Source organism: Vipera ursinii (assembly GCF_947247035.1).
Source record: "Vipera ursinii genome assembly, chromosome: 2".
Lineage (NCBI taxonomy): Eukaryota > Metazoa > Chordata > Lepidosauria > Squamata > Viperidae > Vipera > Vipera ursinii.
In genome coordinates, this window is record NC_139513.1 from 12,773,422 (window position 1) to 12,792,101 (window position 18,680).

At 47.0% G+C, this 18,680-nt stretch overlaps 1 protein-coding gene across 1 annotated transcript; it reads right to left on the reverse strand.

Annotated features, from left to right (window-relative positions):
• Positions 1 to 1,296: 1,296 nt before the first annotated feature.
• Positions 1,297 to 16,875, reverse strand: LOC310636490 (uncharacterized protein). The gene is made up of 6 exons (XM_083356393.1): positions 16,709 to 16,875; positions 14,306 to 15,039; positions 12,942 to 13,041; positions 10,931 to 11,013; positions 6,833 to 6,968; positions 1,297 to 3,252 (listed from the first exon to the last, which is right to left on the reverse strand). The coding sequence occupies exons 2-6, from the start codon at positions 14,888 to 14,890 to the stop codon at positions 2,015 to 2,017; spliced, it is 2,142 nt and encodes a 713-aa protein (XP_083212519.1). The 5' UTR covers positions 14,891 to 15,039; positions 16,709 to 16,875; the 3' UTR covers positions 1,297 to 2,014.
• Positions 16,876 to 18,680: the final 1,805 nt, after the last annotated feature.

The following is an 18,680-nucleotide window of genomic DNA, read 5'->3' on the forward strand; positions in this document are numbered from 1 at the left end:
GGGTCTCTGGGCCAGGGCCAAGGCAGTAGGGGCCGTTCCCTCACTGTTTCCAGGATGGCTTCGTGGGCCGCATGAAACCACTTCACGGGCCGGATCTGGCCCCCGGGCCTTGTGTTTGACATGTCTGAGATAAATCCTCTACTTTTGACTAGTTGCATACCAACCATTCAAAGACAGACACCCCCGTCAAAAAAAAAATGTTCATGACCTGGATTCTAAGTTCCAACATCCGTCCCCCTGAGTGGTCACATAATCTCATTTTAAGACACTCAGCTCACATTTACAGCAGAGGTCCCCAACCTTTTGGGCACCAGGGACCCGTTCTGTGGAGAGAGGTTTTTCTGCGAACCGGAGGGTGCGTGATTTTGTGTGCTGCCTGCATCTCGTGGAGTGGGCTTTGCTTATTTGTGACCAGTTGCTGGCATGCTGCGGCCTGGTACTGATCCATGGACCAGGGGTTGGGGACCCCTAATTTACAGCATCCTGTGGTCCGTGACTGTGATGTACATTTTATTCCAGAAACTGGAATTTAATTTCAGTTTGCTGCAATATTATCCACGGTGGACAATATGCTTGCTTAACAACAGCAATAGCACTTAGACTTACTGTATATATGGCCTCACAGTGCTTTACGGCGGTTTACAGAGTCAGCATATTGACCCCACAATCTGGGTCCTCATTTTACCAACCTCAGAAGGATGGAAGGCTGAGACAACTTTGAGCTGCTCAGGATCGAACTGCTGGCTGTGAGCAGTAAGTTAGCCTGCAACAGTGCATTCTAACCACTGCACCACCACAGCTCCAGTCACAGGGTTCGCTTAATGACTGCCACAAAAAATGTCATAAAATCAGTTTGGTGATGCGATGACCCATTTAACCACCGGCACAACATATGACCTTGATTCCAGGCTTAATTACGGTTGCAAGTCAAGGACTAAGTGTAGTCTCCTGGGTTTTGAGCTGGGTTGGGCTGGACTACAAGGAGCTCCCGTCACCCCACTCCAAGCAGACTCCATCTCCTTTTGTATCACTGTCACATTTTCTCCATTCACTATTGCGCAAACCACAAATGAATGCCAGTTGTCAAATGGGGACTGCGAAGTCATCAAGTGTGAAATCAGGTCATACGTTACCTTTTTTCAGCACCACTGTAACTCTGAATGGTTGTTAAACGCATGGTCCTAAGTCAAGGACTCCCTGTTAACATAAAAGAAGTCCTGATGGAAAACTCGACCCAGTTGAGTTGAACAGCCACAGCGAAAAAGACATAATCAATGCTGGGAATCCAGACAGTTTTCATTTCTGTTTATTTCCTATCTCATAAATGTCTGTACAAATAGTATAAAATGAAAAGTTGGTTTTATTCAGCAAGATGATGGAGAAATGCAACCGGCTCCGACAAGGGATTTCACATAGTTGAATCTTTACTTTCTGTACAGATTCTATGTCAGGTGTCCCTCCAGCTCTGCTGCCTAACTATTTCACTGAGAATATTTATAATAACGTATCTCTGGCATACGATCGTAGAAAAATGGAGAAAAAGCCGTCAAATCCAATCCCGCTTCTGTGCAGGAATCCAAGTGGAAATAGTCCATGGCAGATCTTCTGCCAAATGCTACTGGGTCAAATTAGTGAAAAAAAGAATCCCCCACCATTCTGGATAGTTTAACAATTTATTCCCAATGTTATGATTTTTCTTTATAGGTAGAAGTGGAGATCTGTTCAACTTATCCCCTAGAGTCTAGACCAGGGTCTCCAAACCTGGCAACTCTTAAGACTTGTGGACTTCAATCCCCAGAATTCTTCAACTAGCCATGCTGGCTGGGGAATCCTGGGAGTTGAAGTCCATAAGTCTTGGCAACTTTAAGACTTGTGGACTTCCAACTCAAATAGGAGTTGAAGGTCACACGTCTTAAAAGTTGCCAAGTTTGGAGATCCCTATTCTAGACATTATTTACTAAGAATGTCCTAAATGTGTCCATCAAGCATGATTATTATTTTTTTTGAAGTCACTTTAGAATTCTTGCTCTGTAGAAGTCTTTCCCACCTTGATGACATTGATATGGTCGTTTTCCAGGATGAATTCTTGAATGATATTAAGGCTCTCTCGGGCATGGATCCTCTGATGCCTCTTCAAATTTCCTCTCTCGTTGAAGCATTTCTGGCAGTGAGAACATTTGTACGGCTTCTCTCCCGTGTGAATTCGCTGGTGTTTCTTCAGTGTTCCCATCTGATTGAAGCCCTTCCCGCACTGAGAACATTTGTAGGGTCTTTCACCCGTGTGGGTTCTCTGATGTCTCTTCAGGATTCCCGACAGGCTGAAACATTTCCCACACTGGGAACATTTGTAGGGTCTCTCTCGAGTATGAGTCCGTTGATGCCTCTTCAGGATTCCCGTCTCTCTGAAGCATTTCCCACACTGAGTACATTTGTAGGTCTCCCCAGTATGAATCCTCTGGTGCATCTTCAAACAGTTGGTGTGACTGAAGCACTTCCCACACTGGGAACATTTGTAGGGTCTCTCCCCAGTGTGAATCCTTTGGTGGGTCTTCAGATTTCCTGACTGATTGAAACACTTCCCACACTGCAGGCATTTGTACGGCTTCTCCCCGGTGTGAATTTTCTGGTGCTGCTTCCAGTATTTTGCCTTGTTGAAGCCCTTCCCACAGTGGGAACACTCGTACCATTCCTCTTCAGGAGCGCACACCGGAAACCTGCTGAGTGAGTTTGTGTTAGTCAAGGTTTTCCCACACTCAGGAGAATTGTTGTTGTGTGTTTCTCCGAGATGGTTACTTAGGTAAGCGTTCAAGTTATTATTCCCTGTTCCATTCTCAGAGATTTCGATCCTTTGCTCACTTATGAGGCGTTTCTCCTCTTGACTCATGTTTGAAGTACGCTGGTAGCTATCCTCAAATCTTTGAGGGTGTTGCTCCAATTTCTCCGTAGAAGGTATCGGATTTAATTCCACCTGGTAGAGGTATCTTCTCTCGTACTGGGAGAACATGGGCACTTTACCCTTGTTGGCCTTTTCTGCAACCGCCGTAGTAAGATCCTTTTCGAGTCTGTTGTGTGTATCCTCAATTTCTAGCGGTGGCCTCCATCTCTGCTGATTGGACTCACAGCTTTCTTCTCCCATTTCGGCTTTCAAGGGCAGATTCCCAGGCCTTATCACGGGGTCTCTCCTGCGTAGCTCTTCTGCATCTTCTCCACCCTGAAAATTCTCCACTTTAACCCTATTCTCCCTTCTGTTACCTGCAAGAGCGAGAGAGAAAAAAATCTTTTAACCATGCCCCGAAGCCTTACAGTCAGTTTCAAATAAAGTGCCTTAAATCTCCTTTTATTTGCGATGAAGCATCCTTTGATTTTTTTTTTGTTCTTCTGTTGACAATTTTTTATTAGTTTATCGAAATACAAAATACAAAGGAAAATTAAAATAATGGGAAAGTCAGAGAGGAAAGGGGGAATAGGAAAAAAAATGTAAGGGAAAAGGGGAAAAGAAAAAAAAAGGCGTTGACTTCCGGCTTTTTTTTAGCACAGAATAAGGTGATAACATACAGCCTCGCTTTTTTTTTTACTTTTGCATAATAATATATACTAGTCATTTCTATAACAACAAATCTGTCTAATCAGCAAAATCCAAAATCAAAGTTCCATTTTTCCCCCCACCTCAAGCACAAAGTCCAGAAGCGGTTTCCAAGTAGTAGCAAAGTTGATTGTATTCTTTTCTTTAATTAAAGCAGTCACTTTAGCCATCTCTGCCTAACTCCACCAGCTTTTGTGGCCAATCATCCATTGTGGAATGCTTGATTTTTTCCCCCTCCCTGCTATCAAATGTCCCTCTTTTATCAGAGTTTTGCAGGTTTTGAGGATATGAATGCCCCTAAGCCAGGGGTAGGCAACCTCGGCTCTTTTATGACTCACGGACTTCAACTGCCAGAATTCCTGAGTCCTGATTGACAGATATAGATAGATAGATATAGATAGATAAGATATGAATGGACAATAGATGACAGATAGATATAGATATGAATGGATGATAGATGATACAGATAAAGAGATGAATGGATGATGGATGATAGATGATAGACAGATAGCTATAGATATGAATGGATGATAGATGACAGATAGATAGATAGATAGATAGATAGATAGATAGATAGAGATATGAATGGACAATAGATGACATATAGATAGATAGATATAGAGAAAGATATATGAATGGACAATATGACAGATAGATATAGATAGATATAAATAGAGAGAGATGGACGATAGATGATAGATACATAGATATAAATAGAGAGAGAGATGAATGGATGATAGATGATAGATAGACAGATAGATAGATAGATATAGATACGAATGGACGATAGATGACAGATAGGTAGATAGATACAGTTGCAAGAAAAAGTATGTGAACCCTTTGGGATTACGTGGAGTTTTGCATGAATTGGCCATAAAATGCGCTCTAAACGTCATGTAAGTCACAACAATAGAAAAACACAGTCTGCTTAAAATAATACTACACAAACATTAGCTGTTGTCATGTTTTAATTTAACATAACATGTAAACATTCACAGTGCAGGGTGGAAAAAGTATGTGAACCCCTAGCCTAATGACTTCTCCAAGAGCTAATTAGAGCCAGGAGTGAGCCAACCTTGACTCCAACCAGTGTGATGATATTGGATGTGTTGCTGACAGCTGTCCTGCCCTTTAAAAACACACACCTGGTTTGGGTTTACTGGTCTCAAGAAGCACTGTCTGATGTGAACCATGCCTCGCAGAAAAGAGCTCTCAGAAGACCTACGATCAAGAATTGTTGACATGCATGAAGCTGGAAAGGGTTACAAAAGTATCTCCAAAAGCCTTGATGTTCGTTCATATGTCCACGGTAAGACAGACTGTCTACAAATGGAGAAAGTTTAGCACTGTTGCTACTCTCCCTAGGCGTGGTTGTCCTGTAAAAATGACTGCAAGAGCACAGCGCATAATGCTTAATGAGGTAAAGAAGAATCCTAGAGTGTCAGCTAAAGACCTACAGAAATCTCTGGCACATGCTAACATTTTTGTTGACACATCTATAATACGGAAAACATTAAACAAGAATGGAGTACATGGGACGACAACACGGAGGAAGCAATTGCTGTCCAAAAAAAATATTGTAGCACGTTTGAAGTTTGCAAAAGAGCACCTGGATGTTCCACAGCACTACTGGCAAAATATACTGTGGACAGATGAAACCAAAATTGAGTTGCTTGGAAAAAACACACAACACTATGTGTGGAGAAAAAAAGGCACAGCACACCAACATCAAAACCTCATCCCCACTGTAAAACATGGTGGAGCATCATGGTTTGGGGCTGCTTTGCTGCCTCAGGGCCTGAACGGATTGTTGTCATTGATGGGAAAATGAATTCCAGAGTTTATCAGGACATTTTGCAGGAAAACGTACGACCATCTGTCCGCCAACTGAAGCTCCGCAGAGGATGGGTGATGCAACAGGACAATGACCCAAAGCATACAAGTAATTCAACAAAACAATGGCTTCAACAGAACAGAATATGCCTTCTGGAGTGGCCCAGTCAGAGTCCTGACCTCTACCCGATTGAAATGCTGTGGGATGACCTTAGGAGAGCGATTCACACCAGACATCCCAAGAATATTGCTACACTGAAACAGTTTTGTGAAGAGGAGTGGTCCAAAATTACTCCAGATCATTGTGCAGGTCTGATCTGCAACTACAGGAAGTGTTTGGTTGAGGTTATTGCTGCCAAAGGAGGGTCAACCAGTTATTAAGTCCAAAGGTTCACATACTTTTTCCACCCTGCACTGTGAATGTTTCCATCTTATGTTTAATTAAAACATGACAACAGTTGTTTGTGTAGTATTATTTTAAGCAGACTGTGTTTTTCTATTGTTGTGACTTACACGACGTTTAGAGTGCATTTTATGGCCAATTCATGCAAAGCTCCACGTAATCCCAATGGGTTCACATACTTTTTCTTGCAACTGTAGATGGATGAATGGACGATAGATGATAAATAGATATAGAGATATAGATATGAATGGATGATAGATGACACAGAGATAGATAGATAGATAGATAGATAGATAGATAGATAGATAGATAGATAGATAGATAGATAGATAGATAGAGATATGAATGGACAATAGATGATAGATAAGATAGATAGATAGATCTGTTTGAATGGTGACTCTTCCCAGTACTTTAATTTCATTCAAGAACTAAGAATACATTAAAAAGTACGTAGATTGTGCTCCTTTTGAAGCAAATGGTCAGGTTTAATCACTCCTTTCTGTTCTTCCAAACAATTGGAAGACACCTTTTCCTGACTCCCCCAGTTCACTACAGGAGAAATCACGTATCTATTTTTTCATCTGCAATAAGTACATAAAGGTAAAGGTGAAGGTTCCCCCGCATATGCGTGCTAGTCGTTTCCAACTCTAGAGGCCGGTGCTCATCTCCGTTTCAAAGCCAGCGTTTGTCTGAGGACGTCTCCGTGGTCATGTGGCCGGCATGACTAGACGCCAAAGGCGCACGGAATGCTGTTACCTTCCCACCGTAGTGGTCCCTGTTTTTCTACTTGCATTTTTACGTGCTTTCGAACTGCTAGGTTGGCAGAAGCTGGGATGAGTAACAGGCGCTCACTCTGCTACTTGACACTCGGGATTCGGCCTGCCAAACTTCCAACCTTCTGATCGACAAGCTCAGCGTCCTAACCCACTGAGCCAGCGCGTCCCTAATAAGTACATAGGAATAAGTAAATAGGTGGGCTGATGTTTCCCAGACTTGCTGGGCTGTGTACGTACCGTCCTTACTTAAACAACCCATGTTTCCATGTTCTTCCTGTAGGACTGGCCAGGCCATGTTCTGGTGGGCTGTGAGGGTCAGCCTCTGCTTGGCTGCCTGCAGACGGACATCTGTTTCTTTGAGGTCCATCAGTTCCTGCAAACAGGAGAAGACACCACATACTTCCCATCAGATCCCATCACCAAAAACTCACAATAAACCTTCATTGGCAAAACCAGAACCATTAATTATACTACATCCACTCCACTGATCAATGTTTCCTGTAACAGGGTTAACCAGCCTGTATCTCAGTGCAGGCAGTCCTTGCTTATCCACTGCTCATTTAGCAACCCCTCACAGTTATGATAGTGCTTTAAAAAAAGGAGATTTATGACTGGTGTTCAAACCTGGGGCCATCACAACGTCCCTGCAGTCATGGGCTCAAGATCTGAGTGCTTGGTAACAAGCCTGTATGTACGCAGTCCCCATTTTCAAGCTTCCCAGCTGATTTCCAACAAGCAAAGTCATTGGGGAAGCCAGCGGGAAGTCGCAAGCTGCAGTGACACGCTGTCAGATTTTCTGACCACAGCAGGAACTGATGTTGCAAATTGGGTGCGATCGTATGATATTTCACTTAATGGCTATGTCGCTTAGTGACAGAGTTGTTGGTCCCAACTGTGATTGATAAGTCAGAACTATCTGTATGGTTTGGGTGGCGTTAACAGCCCCAGATCTGATGGTATACACTGTTGGTTTTTTTTTTCTTTAGAAAAGGCAAGTTACATCATTTAATTCCTCATCTGTTCTATTTTCGGGAGCAACTGCTCTGGAATCTTCCTGCCTGTTGCATCATTCATGGCTGTCCATCTGAAGGAGACATTTCAACCAATCTCTTGGGATTAATTGCAAATTGACTCGTAACTAAAGTAACGATTGACTAGGTGGAATCCTAGAGAATAAATACAGGTAGTCCTTGATTTACAACCATTCGTTCAGTGACCATCTTGTTGTGATTCAGTGTCAGCCTGTGGGTTCGGCAGTTGGGTCGGACGATTCAGAGGTGGAGGAGGAGGAGGGGTTTGGAGAGCCTGCAGAGGACAGTTCTGAGGCATCGCAGAGCTCTCAGCCAGGCCCCTCCCATCTGGTTACTACTCAGACCCAGCTGTGTGAGCCTGACAGCTTGGATGAAGATGACCCACAGCTGGCCTTGTTCAAGGACGCCCAAAGCAGGAGGCAGTCAATCAGAAGTAAACAGAGGAAGGCAATGGGGCACCTCGGAAGGAGGCAAAGGGAAGCCACGCCTTGAACTGTTTAAAAGGGGAATGTGTGGGAGGGCTGGTTGCTGAAGGCAACCGTTTGAGCAGCTTCTGTTTTTAGTGGTTCGTATTTTGTTTTGTTCAGTTTGCTCTGTTTTGGATCTGTTTTGTGTAAATAAATTTGGCGGGCTTACTTCCAGCCTTTTGCCTTTTGTAGAGGGGTTGTCCCTGACTTTTCTGCAGGGCCGGTAGTAGGCTGGAACAGAACACGTCTGAAGTTACAATGGCACTGGGAAAAAGTGAGCTAGGACCATTTCTCACGACCATTGTAGCAGCCCTTGTGGTCACATGATCAAAAATTGGCAACCGACTCATGTTTATGATGGCTGAACCCTCCCAGGGACATGTGATCCCCTTTTGTGACCTTCTCAGAAGCCACGTCAATGGGCAAGCCAGATTCACGTCACAACCATGTTACAAAATTAACAACTGCAATGATTCACCTAACAACTGTGGCAAGAAACATCATAAAATGGGCAAAACTCACAACTGTCTTGCTTAGCAACAGAAATTTGGGGCTCAGTTGTGATCATAAGTTGAGAACTACATATCTATATCTATCCATCTATGCATGCATCCATCCATCCATCCATCCTTATCTATCCATTTATCCATCCATCCATTCTATCTAATCTATCCATCATCCATCCTTCCATCCATCCATCCATTCTATCTAATCTAATCTAATCTAATCTAATCTAATCTAATCTAATCTAATTAATCTAATCTAATCTAATCTATCCATCTATGCATCCATCCATGCATGCATCCCAACACCCTTGAGTGCCCATATTTCAGGGTACAATACAGGTAGTCCTCAACTTATGACCAGAATTGAGCCCAAAATTTGTTGTTGAGACATTTGTTAAGTGAGTTTTGCCTCGTTTTACAACCTTGATTGCCTCAGTTGTTAAGTGAATCAACTGTAGTTGTCAAGTTGGTAACCTGGTTGTTAAGTGAATCTGGCTTCCCCACTGACTTTGCTGGTCAGAAAGTCCCAAAAGGGGATCATGTTACCCCCCCCCTGGACTCTGCAACTGTCAGACGTATGAACCTGTTGGCCAAACATCTGGATTTTGATCACATGTTCATGGGGATGCTACCAAGGTTGCAACTGTGAAAAAAGGGTTGTACGTCACTTTTTTCTGTGCCCTTGTAACTTTGAACGGTCATTAAATGAACTCTTGTAAGTCGAGGACTTCTTGTACAATTTATTCCCCACAAAATTATCACAGGTAGTCCTCAATTTAAGACTGGTCAATGTTCAAAGTTTTGAGAGACCTACGGGGGTGGGGGGAGGGGGACTATTTACGACTCGGAAGTTCCAACAGTTGCCCCCCCTGCAGTCATGGGACCACACTTGGGATGCTCATCATGGCTATTTATAGCATCCCATGGTCATATTACCTTGATTTACAATGCCTTTGCTGAAAACCGACATTTACTGCTGGTTTTCCCCAAACCCCAGCCCATAGCAAACCACTGGTTTGCCTAACCCAGGGGTAGGCCACCTTGGCTCTTTCATGACTCGTGGACTTCAACTCCCAGAATTCCTGAGCCAGCCATGCTGAGGGGAAAGGGAGAGGTTTCCAAGCTGAGTCATGCTGGCTCAGGAATTCTGGGAGTTGAAGTCCGCGAGACATAAAAGAGCCAAGGTGGCCTATCCCTGGCCTAACAATTATAGCGTTCGCTTAGCAGCCATGGATTTGTTTAAAGGTAAAGGTAAAGGTTCCCCCGCACATGCGTGCTAGTCGTTTCCAACTCTAGGGGCCGGTGCTCATCTCTGTTTCAAAGCCGAACAGCCAGCGTTTGTCCGAGGACGTCTCCGTGGTCATGTGACCGAAATGACTAGGCGCCAAAGGTGCACGGAACGCTGTTACCTTCCCACCGGAGTGGTCCCTATTTTTCTACTTGCATTTTTACGTGCTTTCGAACTGCTAGGTGGGCAGAAGCTGGGACAAGTAACAGGCGCTCACTCTGCTATGCGGCACTCGGGATTCGACCTGCCAAACTGCCGACCTTCTGATCGACAAGCTCAGCGTCCTAACCCACTGAGCCACTGCGTCCCTTTGGATTTGTTTAACAACTGACAAAAAAAAGTTGAATAATAGGGCTGGTCCCATGGCCGACCTGTTTTACGACTCAGAAATCAAAACTGCGATAGGCAGTTATAACTCAAGGGCTACCTGTATAACCTTGGGCTGCATTTCTACACACAGATGGTCCTAGACTTACAACAGTTCATTTAGTGACCCTTCGAAGTTACGACAGCGCTGTTTTGTTTCACACTTATGACCGCTGCAGTATCCCCGTGATCGTGTGATCAGAATTTAGATGCTTAGCAACTGACTTATAACAATTGCAAATGTCCCGGGGTCATGTGTGATCACCATTTGCAACCTTCTGACAAGCAAAGTCAATGGTGAAGCCAGATTCACTTAACAACTGTGTTACTAACTTAACAGTTGCAGGAATTCACTTAACAACATTGGCAAGAGAGGCCGTAAGACGGGGCAAGCCTCACTTAACAAAGATCTCACTTATCAACAGAAATTTGAGGCTCAATTGTGGTCGCAAGTCAAGCACTCTGCTTTCTTGAATTTCAAGGCCAGTTGCCTATCACCCTGGGATTTATTTATATGTGCAGAAGACATTTCACCAAATCTGCAGAGATCAATTGTAAATAAACTCCCTGCTAACAGAACCAATGAATGGAGGAGGGTGGAATTCTAGTTAGAAGTGCGGTAAATACTACCACATTCAAATCTGGCCCAAAAACTATCCCGCCAGAGCAGCACCTACCTCTTTCAGCCCACCTTGGACCACTCCAGGTCCTTCCAGAGGAAGCAAAGAGATGACGTGATTTGGGGATTTGGTCCCATTACCTGGAGGTGATGGAAGGCAGACGTTACAAGGGGGATTTGTATGTGCCTTCTAGTCTAAGTGGCTGGTGTAGAGCAGCATAAAAGGCCTCTGTACTGCATTCTGGCCACTGCGCCACCACAGCTCTTATAGCCCCCTTATAGCACAGAGGTCTCCAAACTTGGCAACTTTTAAGACTTGTAGACTTCAGTTCCCAGATTTCTCCAGCGAGCGTGGGCTAGCTGAGAAATTCTGGGAGTTGAAGTCCACCCGTCTGAAAGTTGCCAAGTTTGGAGAGCCCTGTTACATAAAAGGTAAAGGTAAAGGTTCCCGCGCACATGCGTGCTAGTCGTTTCCGACTCTAGGGGCCGGTGCTCATCTCTGTTTCAAAGCCAAAGAGCCAGCGCTTGTCCGAGGACGTCTCCGTGGTCATGTGGCCCGCATGACTAGACGGCAAAGGCGCACGGAACGCTGTTACCTTCCCACAGGAGTGGTCCCTATTTTTCTACTTGCATTTTTACGTACTTTCGAACTGCTAGGTGGGCAGAAGCTGGGACGAGTAACAGGTGCTCACTCCGTTAGGCGGCACTCGAGATTCGACCCGCCAAACTGCCGACCTTCTAATCGACATGCTCAGCGTCCTAACCCACTGAGCCACCGCGTCCCTGTTACATAAGGTAAAGGTAAAGGTTCCCCCGCACATGCGTGCTAGTCGTTTCTGACTCTAGGGGCCGGTGCTCAACTCCGTTTCAAAGCCGAAGAGCCAGCGCTTGTCCGAGGACGTCTCCGTGGTCATGTGGCCCGCATGACTAGACGCCAAAGGCGCACGGAACGCTGTTACCTTCCCACCGTAGTGGTCCCTATTTTTCTACTTGCATTTTTACGTGCTTTCGAACTGCTAGGTGGGCAGAAGCTGGGACGAGTAACAGGCGCTCACTCTGTTACACGGCACTCGGGATTCGACCCGCCAAACTGCCGACCTTGTGATCGACAAGCTCAGTGTCCTAACCCACTGAGCCACCGTGTCCCTGTTACATAGCAGGTTGTAAATCAGATGAAGGTAAAATCATGCTCATTTACAAGACGCCCCGCAGGATCTGAAGATGTGTCCTGGGTTCCAAGAGTGAGGAAATGCCTCTCCCAAAATGCCCACTGGGATCCAGTTTTCCTTGCATCTTCCTCCCATTCAGGAAAGTAATGGATTTTTTTAAATTAGTAATCCTACCAACGCCTGGTTCAATTGTTTTGAGAATTTAAATCCTTTTGAATTCATGATGAAAATCAGGCAACGTCTGGAGGAGCTGAGGGATTCACGGAGCTCTGCGCTGCTCACATAACTCAGCCAAATCGAGAAAAAAATAAATCAATAACTGGGTACTTTGCGATGCAAATCAAAGGACTGGTACATCATACCTTCTAGTCCAGAGGTCACCAACCTTTGTCGGTCAGCGGACCGGAGGAAAAGGGAGGGGGAAGCATTTTACATGTGTGCGTGCGCATGCACGGGGCCGCAAGCACACGCATGCCACAAATAGGGTGAGGCTAGTGCCCGCGTGATACTAGCCCTGCCCCATTCTTGCATGGCGCAGTGCCTTGTTTCTGTGCCCCGCAGCGTGGCGGTGGCCATTTTTGCGCCTTGCAGTATGGTGGCCCGTTTTTTGTGCCCCGAGGTGCAGCGGAGGCCTTTTCGCACCTCGTGGCCACAGCGCTACTGCAAGTGAGGGGGTATGCGCACACATGCGCGCACACTAGCCAGCCTATCCCGCAGCCAACTACCGGGCCACCGCCCACAGGTTCTCATGGATCTGGACAAACTGCATTTCTTTGAAAATCTTCTCTTCCAAAAGACAGAATCAAGCACCAGAGCTTTGAATGTAGGTTTTGGCTGCCGAGTTTAAAAGACTCAAAAATGCAAACGCCGAAGAAGACTCCTGCATTATATAATTCTTACCTGGCACTTTGATCTCCACTTCAACATTTTCTCTCTTCATCGACTCCAGGGGGTCCTTCTCTGCCTGTTCAAAATCAGCCAGTTCTTCAGGTTGGGGGTCCTGAAAGAAGGAGTCCTTACTCAAAACAGTGGGGTTGATTTTAACATAATCTTGGGGAGTGGGGGGAGGGGCTGGCTGAATCAGAATCAGAATAGAGCTGGAAGGGACCTCGGAGGTCTTCTAGTCCAGCCCCCTGCTGGACTGGTGGCTTTGTCTTTTGAGAATTATTGAAGCTCAGCTCAGTTACAGAATAATATGGAGGAAAATAAAACCTGGTGTATATGGAATCAGCCCCCCAACTCTGGCTCTCTCTAAAATCCTGCAGCCAATAGGAAGTGACAAATGACTCAGAGGTCCCTTTCCCTTTCATTAAGTTGCAACTGACTAGAGACAGTCGATCAATCAATCGGAGTAGAGCTGGGAAGGGACCTCGGAGGTCACCTAGCCCAACCCCATAGGAGACCCTATGCCAGACATGTCAAACACAAGGCCCGGGGTCCAGATCCGGCCCGTGAAGTGGTTTCATGCGGCCCACGAAGCCATCCTGGAAACAGTGAGGGAACGGCCCCCACTGCCTTGGCCCTGGCCCAGAGACCCTCCTTCTGCCAGAGACCCTCAGATCTGTCCCACTCCTGCCCAGGCCCCCATAGGCACCCTTGATGCGAATGATATAGAGCTGGCCACGCCCACCCAGTAGGCCATGCACACTCTAGCCACGCCCACCCAGTAGGCCACGCCCACCCAGGCCATACCCACCCGGCCCCCTGAGGGCAACTGCAATGTTGATGCGGCCCTCAATGAAATTGAGTTTGACACCCCTGCCCTATGCCATTTCAGACAAGTGGCTGTCCAGTCTCTTCTTAAAAGCCTCCAGTGATGGAGCGCCCACAACCTCTGAGGGCAAACTGTTCTCGATTTATAACCATAATTGAGCCTGGCAATTGCAGTAATTAAGTTGCGATGGTCTTGAAGCAGGTCACCACATGACCAGACTGTTTTTTGTTGTTGTTGTTGTTGCAGTGGGCCGGTATTTGCTGGAAACCAGGAGGAAACACTGGTCTCTGGCAAAACCCTCTAAAATTGTGGTCACCTGGTGCTGCAAACCACTGCAAAAGTGGACCGGTTGCCAAGTGTCCAAAACGTGGTTACGTGACCAGGGGTGAGGGGGGGGGGCTTCAAAATCAGATCGTTAAGTCCCTTTGGAGGGATCCATCATAACTTTGAATCACCCTAAATCAAGCACCGTCTGTAACTACAGTTATTTGCAATGCCCAAATGTACCACATGTTAAGAAAAAGCCAAGATTGATATCCACAAATCGTACCAGACGTGTTTCTGATTTGGTCCCTTGCTGGCTCCGCAGGAAGTCCTCCACCAGGGCCAGCGCCTGGGAACACGTGTCTGGCCTCCTGGGTTGAACCCAGCTCTGGAGCTTTGGAGGGAGGCTGGCCAGGAATTGCTCCAGGATCAGCAGTTCCAGGATCTCGTCCTTGGTGTGTCTGTCCGGCTTCAGCCACTGGTGGCAAAGCTCCTGAATCTGTCTGTAAACCATCCAAGGATTTTCCACCTCCTGGCAGCAGAACTGCCTGAAGCGCTGACGCTGGGCCTCCGTTTTCACAGCTTCCCCTTTCAAGATGGCGGCCTTCACGTTCTCGTAATCCCCTTGATGAATGGTGTCCAGGCTCCGAAAGGCCTCCTCAGCTTCTCCACAAAGGGCTGGCAGGAGATGGGCTACCCACTCTCCTTTGGGCCACTGGCAGGCTGCGGCCACGTGTTCGAAGGAGGCCAGGAAGGCCTTGGGGTCTTCCCATGGAGAATTCCCTGATCTGGCTGGATCTCCTCCTCTGGAGTGAGAGGGTTGAAGCGTCTTGAGGAATTGTTGCCATTGCGTTTCCCAGCGCGCTTCCATCCCAATGAATGGGTCTCCCTTGATCCAAGGCAACGCTCCCTTATCTTGGTCTCCCGGTCTCCCGGATGTAAACTGAGGCTCAACTGCCCCAATGTTTGGTTCTTCTGCCAGTTCTGGTCCTGCTTATTCTTTCTTTTTAGTCTCTTCTTCTGCAATATTATAGAACATTTTCAAATTAGCCCACATGGCGGAATATCATGAGAATATCCAGCACAGCAGAAGCCTGAAATTCACCTTCTTAATTCCCAGTTTTCAAAAGTAATTCTGATATACAGCTGGTGAGATTCTAAAACCACCTCCTGAGCTATCTTATCCTCTTGTATCAATTTCTTGTCCCACCTAACATGCAACTTTAGTCCTAGATAAACATAACAATCTTTACAAAATGACAGTCCGTGATGCTAAATAATGCTTGATGCTAAAATAATGTTTCACTTTTGTGAGGGAGGCAGAACGGCTTTATCTTGAAAGATTATAAACTAGAAAGATTACACTAGATTAAGCCATGCTTGTATTTACAATATTTGAAACCGGTAAGGTTTTTATTTCCCCCCCCCCTCTGTTTCTTTCCTTGGGTGCTTTCTCTTCTGCTCTCCAAAATCTAGGCTAACCGAATTTTCATGATTAATCACTTGTAACGCAATACACGACAGTACATGAATTAACACACAAATTAAAGAACCAACCAAGAATTTGGAAGGAAAAAAAAAAGCGGCAGAGATTGGCAATCCAAAATTCACTTTCTTAATTCTCAGTAAACTTTTATAACTTTTTTTTGGGGTGGTGGTGGTGGTGGAGACTTATTTCAGTCACTTTTCCCTTTTAGCTGAAAGATAGCAAGCTACTTTTTTTTTTTAACCATACAAAACAAGCACAGATGTCACAGATAGGCCCTTCAAAGACTAAAAGTTTGGGTGGGTGGGTGGGTGTTTTTTTTTACTGCATTGGGGGATTAAAACCGCCCTTTTTCCCCTCCCCCCACGTGCATCATACTCGGACAAAAGAAAATATTAAAAAAAATATCCTTTCCCTTTCTAAAGCCTGGCTCTTTCTCCGCACCTATATTAAGGGGGGGACGTCATAGGGGAAGTGCAAGCGGCTAGGCCAGCCTGCCCCCCCCAAGGGTCAAGAAGGCGGAGGGCTGAGCTTGCAAAAGGGGATCAGAGCAGCGTTTCCCAACCTTAGGAACTTGAAGATGCGTGGACTTCAACTCCCAGAATTCCCCAGCCAGCATAGCTGGCTGGGGAATTCTGGGAGTTGAAGTCCACGCATCTTCAAGTTCCTAAGATTGGGAAACGCTGGATCAGAGCACTCGCCGCCTCCCTCCCCCCCGCACCGCACCGCACCGCAGGAGCTCGGTGCCGGCCCTGCAAAGGCGGCCACCCGCAGGAGAGACGGGACAGAAAAAGGGGGGGGGACGGGGAGATCGCCCCTTCCTCCTTTTGCACCCCAGAACCCCGTCTTCCCCGGACCGCCGAGACCCCCGGCCTGCACCGTTGCGCTGGGAAAGCGAGGCGCGCAGCTCAATGCTCCGGTGTGCAATGCAAGGCAATGCAAGGCAATGCAAGGCAATGCAAGGCAATGCAATGCAATGCAAGGCAATGCAAGGCAATGCAAGGCAATGCAAGGCAACGCAACCCGCCCAGGCTCCTTTGGCTCCGGGGACGATCCCGGACGAGGCAGTGGGAGGGATCCCCGAGGCCGAGGCCTCCCCGGGGCACCGCTCCGCCGCAGCTCCGGAGCAACCCGCCGCCTTCCCCGCGCAGGATGGCAAGGCTGGAGGCCGCCCTCCTCGGCCCGGCCCGGCCCGGCCCGTACCGGCAGCGGCGGGACCCGCTCGGCCCTTCTCCTCCTCGGCGCCGTCCGGTGGGTGGGTGGGCGTGCGAGCGCTGGAAGCCACCCCGGGACTGGCGGCCGCAGCTGCGCCCATCAATCCCCGGCCTGGCTTCGCTTTGACGCTCCGCCGCGGAATCGGCGGAAGGGAGCCCGCGGGCGCCCCCTGCCGCCCGGCCTCGGCTCTGCCTCCTTCCCCCGCAACTACCTCGCACCGGCGGCCGGGCGACGGAAGAGTCTCCACCGGTGGCCTCCGAACAAAATAACCCAGCAGAAGAAGAACAAGAGCTGGAAGGGACCTTGGGAGGTCATCTAGTCCATCCCCCTGCTCGGGCAGCGAAACCCTGTCCCATTTCAGACACGTTGTTGTTGTTAGTTGCGAAGTCGGGTCCGACCCATCGCGACCCTATGGACAACGTTCCTCCAGGCCTTCCTGTCCTCTACCATCTTCTGGAGTCCATTTAAGCTCACGCCTACTGCTTCAGTGACTCCATCCAGCCACCTCATTCTCTGTCGTCCCCTTCTTCTCTTGCCCTCCATCTTTCCCAGCATTAGGCTCTTCTCCAGTGAGTCCTTCCTTCTCATTAGGTGGCCAAAGTATTTGAGTTTTAGCTTCAGGATCTGGCCTTCTAAAGAGCGTCAGGGTTGATCTCCTCTAGGACTGACCGGTTTGATCGCCTTGCAGTCCAAGGGACTCGCAGGAGTCTTCTCCAGCACCATAGTTCAAAGGCCTCAATTCTTTGGCGCTCAGCCTTTTTTATGGTCCAGCTTTCACTGCCATACATTGCAACTGGGAAGACAGAATATTGCACAATTGTGCCGACATAGCCATTAAGTTCAATTCCAATGCCATGTTACCTTCTTAACCAAACTTTTGGGTCCAGAGAAAATCCTATGTCACCTCCACCCTTTGGGGACATACCTGCCAACCGTAGAATAGAATAGTATATAGCAGGAAGGGACCTTGGAGATATTCTAGTCCAGCCCGCTGCTCAAGCAGAATGACCTATACCAGGGGTAGGCAACCTTGGCTCTTTTATGAGTTGTGGACTTCAACTCCCAGAATTCCTGAGCCACCAGGGGGAAAGCTTTGGCCCCTTCATGACTTGTGGACTTCAACTCCCAGAATTCATGAGCCAGCCATGCTGAGGGGAAAGGGAGAGGTTTCCAAGCTGAGCCATGCTGGCTCAGGAATTCTGGGAGTTGAAGTCCACAACTCATAAAAGAGCCAAGGTTGCCTACCCCTGGCCTAGGCCGCTTTATAACTCGTGGACTTCAAATCCCAGAATTCCTGAGCCAGCCATGCTGAGGGGAAAGGGAGAGATTTCCAAGCTGAGCCATGCTGGCTCAGGAATTCTGGGAGTTGAAGTCCACGAGTCATAAAAGAGCCAAGGTTGCCTACCCCTGACCTATACCATTTTGGACAAGTGGCTGTCTAATCTCTTCTTGTATATAGTATGTTTTAGGTGTGCGTTATGTATGTGTTTCACTTGAGAGCGGGCAACTAAATTTCATTTCTGACGTGTGCCGTTGTGCCCACAGTGAAAAATGACAATAAAGATTATCTTATCTCTAAAAACCTCCAGTGATGAAGCACCCACAACTTTTGAAGGCAAAGCTGTTCCACTGATTAATTCTCCTGTTAGGAAGTTTCTCCTTAGTTCCAGGTTGCTTCTCTCCTTGATTAGCTTCCATCGTTTCTTGCCTTGCCTTTTGGTGCTTTGGAAAATAGGTTGATTTCTTTGTGGGAGCCTCTCAAATACTGGAATATTGCTATCATGTCCCCCCCCCCCGCCAGTCCTTCTTCTCTCTGTACTAGCCAAACCCATATCCTGCACCCATTCTTCATGTTTGTTTCCATGCCTTTAATCATCTTAGTTGCTCTTTCCTGCGCTTTTTCCAAAGTCTCAACATCTTTTTTTTAATGTGGTGACCAAAACTTTGGTGCAGTATTCCA